The sequence below is a fragment of the Notolepis coatsorum genome (assembly GCF_963971535.1).
Source record: "Notolepis coatsorum genome assembly, chromosome: 20".
Taxonomy (NCBI): Eukaryota; Metazoa; Chordata; class Actinopteri; order Aulopiformes; family Paralepididae; genus Notolepis; species Notolepis coatsorum.
In genome coordinates, this window is record NC_140184.1 from 56,441,031 (window position 1) to 56,450,268 (window position 9,238).

Below are 9,238 nucleotides of genomic sequence, written 5' to 3' on the forward strand. Positions count from 1 at the left end.
TCTGGACTGCATTAAGGGAGTCTGAAATGTCCTTAGTTCCTCCTAGTAGTGCTCTATCTCTCTCACTACCTCCTCCAGAACAGACTTCCTTATGATGATGGCGATTGACCAACAGGTCACAAAATCTTCCCAGAAAACCTCTAACTGTTTTTGCCTCAAAACCCGACAGATTGACGATGGAAATATTATTGGGAGATTGTCAATTGAATTTTTATTTGTTTAATAAATAATTAATAAAATCATATCCATGAAAATAAATTTTCCAATAAAAACGAGACAGAAATGTGGGTACTTAATGCCAACAGACAGTTCTGATCTGTGTTCTATTACAGTTGTCTCCTAATAATAATAATAATAATAAAAAAAAAAAAAAGTTCCCTTATAAGAGATCCTCGCGTCCAAATTTGTCCCCAGTCAACCCGTGCAACCGCAACAAGTGTGTGAAGACCAGCAACAGCAAACGGGTTGACCTGCTGTAAACCGTTAGGCCTTTAGGCGTTTCACAAGAGGTCTAGTTATGAAGGGCCTTTCCTTCGGCTGTTAATACCGACTGTGCGCTCGCCTGCGATCCGAGGCCGGTGCCAAACCTAAGCAAATGCAAGTCTAGAGTAAATAAGACAGAAGCCACACCTCTCCAGCTTTCCCCTCGTAGTGGTGGGGACTACTCCATCAGCGGTACAGCATGGTAAGCCACAGTAAAGAGAGACAGAGAGTCCAGTAGGATAGTGGGTGTGTTTGTTTGTGTCATGTTATACAATATTATCATATCATACAACAATATAACATTTACTTTTACCACCAATCCCCAACATCACAGTTCCTATTTCATTTCAAGTTATTCTCAATTTACAAATCACAGATACAATTTATTTTGTTTGTTTTCACTAAGTGCCTGCGATCACTCTCTCACACACCCAGCAGCAATCACCCAAACAAACCCATACAGTACTAAGTTTAACATAACAGACCAGGGCCCTATTCCCCGTACCTGGTTCAACTAAATCGATCAAAAGTCCCATTATCCAGATTCAATTAACCCGATGTTTGAATCCAGGCTTTCCCTGTTCCTTGAACGCTGATTCAGTCTTGTTAATTCGAACCAGACTTGATACTCAGGATAATTGCACGCGGCCGTCTCACCTGAAAAGACAGCAGGTGTCGATCGCCGAAATCCAGATTTTCTAACGGCATTGATTGATTGAAAACTTTATTAACAGATTGCAGAATGGGTACAGTACGGCTCAATAGCCTCGCTGACAAGTTAAATGCATAATCTATAGGCTAATTTTAAGTCCCTCATTACCCCAATCAATCGGATTATATTTCTTTAAATGTGCCTGCTGGCAGTAGGCTTAATGGAATGAATAATCGAATGAGATCTTGCTAGCGAAAATAATTAATTCAACTCTTTCAGAATAAGTAGATAAAAACAAGCCCAAAGAGTATCTAATTGATACAAATTATATTATGAGGATATCTGTACTGTATGCGCTCAGCTTAGGTATTATGTACAGTACTATATAAATACATGGTTCCCAAAGTTTTCAAGGCGCGACCCCTGAAATAACGTGTCAGAGAGGCTTGGAGGGAGGCTATACAGTTTCACTATTAATCAGGGTTTAATCTGTTTCGGACATCATCCATACATGCATTGAATTGATTAACCTTTGGTTTATATGTTCATCATCAGATAACAGTGCTTGAACAGATAAATGCATTTTCTCAAATTCATTCATCAAAACGTCAAAGGCTCATTCAATTTATCAAGTCACGTCACGTCATCAAATCCGTCAAACAGCGCATCTCCTCATATATTTTAAACCGAGTTACAATATCACAATAACGTGTGTGACAGTGAATGTGATACAATTCAACAATCCACAGATTCAGATTCCGCTTCAATTTATGCTTGAATGAAATACAATTCGGGCGCTCCGCCGCAGATACATCCACAGCGAAGAATATGAAACGAATCAGAGCCAAACACCCGATAGGTTTCATTCATTAAAAATATCCCAGCGGGATTCACAATTGCAATGCTCCACGTTATTAAAATAACCACATAAGTGTGTTGCGATCGCAAGCGCCGTATCCGTATAACTATGACGTGCATTATTTAGAACAAAGTAAATCCATAGGCTGAATATGATTTATTGTCAGAATTTTAGGTATATTATTTTACATTTCAAAAGCCCCCTCTAGAAAAACGAAGCACAAAAACATATTTCAGAATGGTATAAAACCGTGAAGATTATTTCAGGAAGCGAGCTGGCATTTCTTTGCGAGGGCGTGGCCATGCAGGTTATTCAGCTAACTGAACTTAACCCTGCGCTGCAGCAGGTTAAAACTTTTTGATCTGTTGCCATAGTGATTTAGAAAATCGCGCGTCGGGAACGGAAAGGTCTGGCTTAAGTCAAGTTATCCTGAAAATTATCCGGCTAACTCAGTTAGCCAGGTACGAGGAACAGGGCCCTGCATTATCATACAAGATTGTTTGGCTTTTTTTCTATTTGAATGGTGTGGCAGGAGGGCTTCGAGGGGGAGCCGTGAAGCCACTACAACTACAGTGTATTGTGTTGGGTCAGTGTGAGGAGGAGGATGAGGAGGAGGAGGGGGGGGGGGTGGAGACATGCAGGGCTGATAAGCAGGTGAGATCTTCTCCAGTCAGTAGAGTTGAGGTCTTGGCTCTTGAGGTTCTGATGAGTTTTGAAGGTAGAAAGGTGATCCGGTGTACAGCAGTAATGTCCTTTCTGGGTCGCTCAAGGTGGACAAAGGCAGCTCACTGCACACAGCATGCTGTGGGGGTATTAGATTAGATTAAATTAGATTAAAATGTATTGTCATCATACAGCACAAGTACAGTGCAACGAAAATAAGATTGATTGATTGATTTAAAATTGTATTAACAGATTTCAGAATGTGTACAATACAGTACGGCTCAATACACACAATTGTTAAGGGGATGCAGACCAGAGAAAGACTTTCGTCTTGTTTACATCAGGGTCCCCCATTTTCAATTCATAACATTTATGACATACACGACATACAGTACTGTTACATCCAGACATTTATGACATACAAGATATACAAATATACAGTACTGTTTATTTACGGACAGTTTCTAAAAGAGAATATATACATTTGAGGGGGAGGAAACTGTACATTGGGGGGGTTGGGTGGGGGGGTTTGGACATTTACCGGGGCCAGTTTCAAATTGCGGCCTCCCGTAGGTGCTTTTTTAGAGCGGTTTTGAATGTGGGTAGGGATTCACATTATTTTACGGCTGTGGGTAGGGCGTTCCACATTGTTGTGGCATAATTGTGAAACGTGTTTAGTCCCTTGTTTGAGACAAATCTGGGTTGAACATGATTTGTGGAACTCCCTCTGGTGTTGTGGTCATGGTATTCACTGACCTTTGGGAAGTATTTCGACATGTACATGGGTACCTTAGTGGTGTAGTGTATCTTGTAGACCAGGCCCATTGCAAGTTGCTGTACTCTGTCGTCTACTCTAAGCCATCCTAGGTTGTCAAAATTGGCAGGGGTCAGGTGGGTTTTAGGAGTAAGGTCAAGCAGTAGTCTGACCAGTTTGTTTTGTGATGTTTGTAATCTTGTTTTTAGTGCCTTTGAGGTGCTTTGGTACCATGAGGTGCAAGCATAGTCGTAGTACCCTTAAATGAGTGCTCTTGCCAGAGTCTTCAGGGTATTCTTGTTTACCAGAGAGGAGATCCGGTACAAGAATCTTGTTCGTTGGTTGAATTTTTTGATTACATTGGTTGCCATTTTGTCACAGGAAAGATTTGCCTCTAGGATGGAACCCAGGTATGTAATTTCATCTTTCCTTGTGACAATATTGTCACCCACTGTAACAGAGAAGCCGTTGGTCTTGCTGAGTTAGTTATTTGATCCAAAGAGAATAGACTCTGTTTTACCCAGGTGTAATGATAGTTTGTTATCAGCGAGCCAGGTACAGATTCTGCCGAGTTCAGAGCTGAGGGCTTTTTCAACCTGTAACTTGTCCCTGGCATCCAACCAGAGTGCAAATGTAAGAGTAAAGTGCAATAGTATTATACAATGTACAGGTGATTAAACTGGGTATAAAATATATCAATTAGTACTACTGAGTGTAGTGCTAATCAAATGTATGTACAGAGTTGTAATATAATGTGTACAGTGATACAGGTATAAAGAAAGTATGGTAGTAGCCATACTGGCAAGCAGCATAACTAAGCAGCATAAGAGTAGGTAAGGGATATATAGATATAGTATATACAGATATGTAAAATGATTATGTGCAGGTAAGTACAGACAGGTGTGGATAGATAATATATACGATGAGAATATATATATATATATATATATATATACGGTATATACAGAATTATTGTACATACTATCATACAGAGTTATATGGGTTATATACAGGTGTATAAGTAGGTATATACAAGGATTATATGCAGGTATATATTAGTTAGTGGTCTTCTTGAAGAGAGAAGCCCCCTATAAACAGAAATCCTGCAATATTGCCATAAAGAAGAACCCTCATTCTGCCAGCTTAGTTTTTTTTTTACACTGAACCAAACAAAGGCAGCATAATGCCGCCACCATGTGTGCTTTTAGACAGCCCGCCAGCGCTACGCAATCAGAGGCGTGACTATGGGCGTGACGTGCAACACAACAGCATCGGGCAGTGGTCCGGTTAAATGCACCATGGATAGAAGCAGCTCAGGTTTCCTGCCTGTATGACACGACCACTAAACACCTCAGCCACATTGTCTTCATCCATAGCCCTGTGATAAACCAGATCTTTAGAACATTTCCAGACGCTTTTGTTTGTTCTAGAAAGGACACACAGCTATTGCCATCATGAAATTCTAAGCTGCCGTTCAAATGACGGGAGGGGATGCTCACATGAAGATAAGATAAACTATCCAGAGTACTTTTAATTTAGCTGACTGTGCAGGCAGACTCCTGGGGCAGGAGTCGCAATAGCTGAGGAAAATATTATCAATTTGAACCACATAACTCATGATGATGAGTTAAGACACGCTTTATTGAAACCTTTGCAATTAGAGGTGAAATTTGAACTTTTCTGGTTTTCTGGTGGAAAATCACAAGCAGGGAGTCAATTGAAATGGTGGAATATCTCCAAAGATCTGCAGTGCAGTTCTGATGGCAAGTGTTACCCCTGCCCTTGGATATGTCTGCAGGCTACTAATCACAGGCAGGCTCTATTTAAACATGTTGTGTCATTAAATGTTATGTCACGTAGTGAATGAATGGCTTTATCCCCAAGTAGTTGATGCTGCAGTGATGCTGTTTTGTCTGGAGGCTGGTGTAGTTACCCGCCAGTCTTTGTGTCCAGGGCAGCCAGTTCATTATCTGCTTTTTACCAAAACTCATTAAGGTAAAAGTTGCGTCTTCTCATGTTGCATATTCTTTTAATTAGAAATAAAGCATATAGATTATCATTATTATTATATCATGTGGTCAGCCTTTTCCTATCCTACCTTTCTTGTGACAACCGATAGCGGCACAGAGCAGGGATAGTGGCATGGGGCAACTCTCCACTTATAGCTGTGGTTATGATATTACCTACAAACTACATTAAGGCCTATAACCCCCACAGAAGTGACCACATCATCAAATGTCACACCCCTGTCCCACCAGTCCCATTTACAGATACCAGGGTTACCCCATCCTGGCAATGTGACTACCTCTGTTGGTGGCTTAATGCCCCCCATTCCGTGTGTGCACCCTTTATACAGAACTGTGAGGCGGAATAATGGCGCAACATTCCCACCTTGAACAGGCTGTGTAAAAGAGACTAAAGTCACCTCAGAAACTAGCATGTATCCACTAGAGATTATCTCAAGAGCTCCCTGGTCCTGCTTCAGCTACACTTTCAGGTTCTGTTTTGGCGTGGGGTCACCAGGCAGTTTTTCAGGCTCTGTTTTGGCATGGTTTAAGGTCACCAGACAGTTTTTCAGGCTCTGTTTTGGCATGGTTTAAGGAGGTTCAGGCTCTGTCTTGGCATGGTTTAAGGAGGTTCAGGATCTGTCTTGGCATGGTTTAAGGAGGTTCAGGATCTGTCTTGGCATGGTTTAAGGAGGTTCAGGCTCTGTCTTGGCATGGTTTAAGGAGGTTCAGGCTCTATTTTGGCATGGTTTAAGGAGGTTCAGGCTCTGTCTTGGCATGGTTTAAGGAGGTTCAGGCTCTGTCTTGGCATGGTTTAAGGAGGTTCAGGATCTGTCTTGGCATGGTTTAAGGAGGTTCAGGCTCTGTCTTGGCATGGTTTAAGGAGGTTCAGGCTCTATTTTGGCATGGTTTAAGGAGGTTCAGGCTCTGTCTTGGCATGGTTTAAGGAGGTTCAGGATCTGTCTTGGCATGGTTTAAGAAGGTTCAGGCTCTGTCTTGGCATGGTTTAAGGAGGTTCAGGCTCTATTTTGGCATGGTTTAAGGAGGTTCAGGCTCTGTCTTGCTGTGGTTTTAAGGTCAGCAGACAGGCATGGGCGTTCCTCCTTTGACCCTACAGTACAGCTGTGCTTGGAGCCCGGCCAGGTTGACTGTGGCGTGGGCGTGTTAAAACAACAGCAGCAGAAGAAGAAGAAGCAGCAGCCACGTTCCTCGTGTAACTAGAGCCTCCTCTTGGATTCACTGAAACCCCTTCCTATCCAGAATTCCTCTGGAATTTTCTTGTCTGAAAAACAGGATATTTTCTGGCTTTGCCAAAGCCACTATCCCATCTCTCAGCTGAGCTCAGTAAATAACTGCGAGATTGTGAGAGTATGCGTATATGGGTTTTTTATACCATGTGTGAGAGAGAGGAGGAGGAGGGGGAGGAGGAGGAGGAGGAGGAGGAGGAGGGGTGTTCTTGGTTAGAACCACGTCTCACTTTCACAAGGTACGTTTTACAAGGGGGCAGAGGACAGCGCAGCCCAGAGCTGCTCCAGTATGAAATCAAAGAGCCAGACAGTCCCACAGGGGTGGCCCGCATGGTAAGAGAAAGGCTCATATTTTACTAGTGGAAAAAAAAACACTTCACTGAGGGTAAATTTCATTATGACTTAAGGAGGCCATTTCTCACTTAGCCCCCTCGTATATATATGTCCACTGATGTGTGAGGCTGCGGGGCTCTCCAAAAGTTGGGCTACCTAAGCGCGCACGCGCACACACACACACACACACACACACACACACACACACAGTAGAAGGGACACTCACAGCTTCTAACTGATTCTGACAGGGGTTCCCTTTCCAACGATACATCTTCTTGAGTCTGCTGCATCTGAAAAAATATACCACATATACCAAAATCAACAATAACAACAACATGAATATTAGATCAAATGTTACATTTGTATGTTCATGGCAAAACTAATCTTACCTTGATATGTTCTTTGAGGTATTCTGCTCGGTTCATCAGACTCTTAATCTGGTAAAAGTAATGAAAATCAGTATGTATCCCGTATACCGTCGTTAACCACTTCGGAGTGATAATGACTGCGAATCAAGGCTCATTGTTTCCCATAATAATAATGTCCCTTTTAAGGGCAGGAAAAAAATATTGAACACAATTTTATATCAAATTCATCCAGAGATTGATCTTTTAATCTATGCCTTCTTTCAGTGGATGTGTGACATGTTTTACTAAATGTTGTTTCTAGCACGCCTCCTGTTCTGCTGATGTATCTAGTTTGTCTCGTGCTGAGTTTCTGCTAAAATACTACGGAAACAATGGCAGGCGCTGGTGCCTTAACAGCCCTGTTAACCCTGTAACTGAATCACTATCAAAACGGGACCGTGTGAATCCAAATCGAATCAAACCGTGTAACCGGTGCCGATGCCCAGCCGATACCTAGTCCCTGTAAAAACATCAGTCTGTTGTGGCAAACTCATAACTCTGACAAGAGACCCCCCCCGAGGGCTTTTCACATCCAGCACCGTCTCCAACCATGTACACCTTAACACATAAACATCAGCACCGGGGCCGTAACACCATCAAAATGACTCCACGTCAGGATTACAGCCTCGACTGGAACTGTATTAACCTACCAGCGAGATCAAGGCTGTTGCTGTTCTATGATAAGCGAGGCTATTGGCTACAGGGAACTACAGCCCTTGTTGTGAAGCGAGGCTGAAGTGTGCTCTATATGGTGGATATGAACGCACATGGCAGCCAGGCCCCCCGAGGCACATGGCGGCCCTCTCAGTTCTCACACATGCTTCCCATCTACGGCCCTCCCCGGCACAGCGCTGGATGATTACAGCCGCATCTGAATTTACTTAAGCCAAGCGCCCATAAAACTTCAAATAAGGAGCCCCCCCCCCCCCCCTTCCCATTTCTGGGGGTTTGTTGTTGAAATACTGCTGTCTGTTGTTGGCTCACTTACTGGCTCAAAACAATGCCCCAAAAAAACACACAAAGAGGATGGAGCACTATTGATAGGAGTGCACAAAAAACCCTTTTCTGCATGTGGTCATAATCGCCCCCCAATTACAGTACAACATCTAATAATCCCCTTAAAACATGTCTTAAGCGGTCACAGCTATTTATGGCCGAGCATAGCTAGTGAAAAGGCAAGTTGAAGGATCCCATTATAAAAAGGACGATGGTGATCTATGTACATGCAACAGAGCTCTGGATGATGTATTGTGCTATTAGCCTCTACTCTGGAGGACATTCCCGTGTGACGTGGAGGAGTGGGCTCCCGGGTGTTGTGTGGTGTTGTATATACATACAGCGAGCACTGGGTGGTTTGCTGACAGAGCTAGGTGTGCTCCTGGGGGCGCTGGCCAAGTTGATGTATATACGTTCCAACAGTGAGCACTCAACCAGAAGTCTCCACACACACACACACACACACACACACACACACACACACACACACACACACACACACACACTCACCTCGCTGTGGAGCAACTCTCTCCTGCGGCCCTGCGACTCGGCTGGTACACGTAGAGAGAGAGAGAGAGAGAGGTTGGGGATGGGGGATTTATTTTCAAGTCAAGTCAAGTCAAGAGTTTTATTTGTCACGGCATACAAGTATACAATGAAATGCGGGGGGTCTTGCCCGCAACGATTGTGCATAATACAATAGTAATATAGTAATAACAAATTTTTTTGGGGGGGGGGGGGGGTCAGAGAGAGAGAGATGGATCACTTCTCTATCCAATCATTGTGTTTGCACAGGAGAGTTAATTTACAGAGCTGGTTTTCGTTTAGCTTGCGTGTA

At 43.1% G+C, this 9,238-nt stretch overlaps 1 protein-coding gene across 1 annotated transcript in view; it reads right to left on the reverse strand.

The window, feature by feature from the left end:
- Nucleotides 1–204: 204 nt before the first annotated feature.
- ulk3 (unc-51 like kinase 3) overlaps nucleotides 205–9,238 on the reverse strand; it is a 30,116-nt gene continuing 21,082 nt past the window's right edge. The window contains exons 14-17 of the mRNA XM_084337326.1: nucleotides 8,911–8,951; nucleotides 7,387–7,434; nucleotides 7,224–7,287; nucleotides 205–2,796 (exon numbers count right to left, since the gene is read on the reverse strand). Coding sequence (XP_084193452.1) covers nucleotides 2,780–2,796; nucleotides 7,224–7,287; nucleotides 7,387–7,434; nucleotides 8,911–8,951 — 170 coding nt within the window. The 3' untranslated portion in view covers nucleotides 205–2,779. The remainder of the gene's footprint in view (nucleotides 2,797–7,223; nucleotides 7,288–7,386; nucleotides 7,435–8,910; nucleotides 8,952–9,238) is intronic.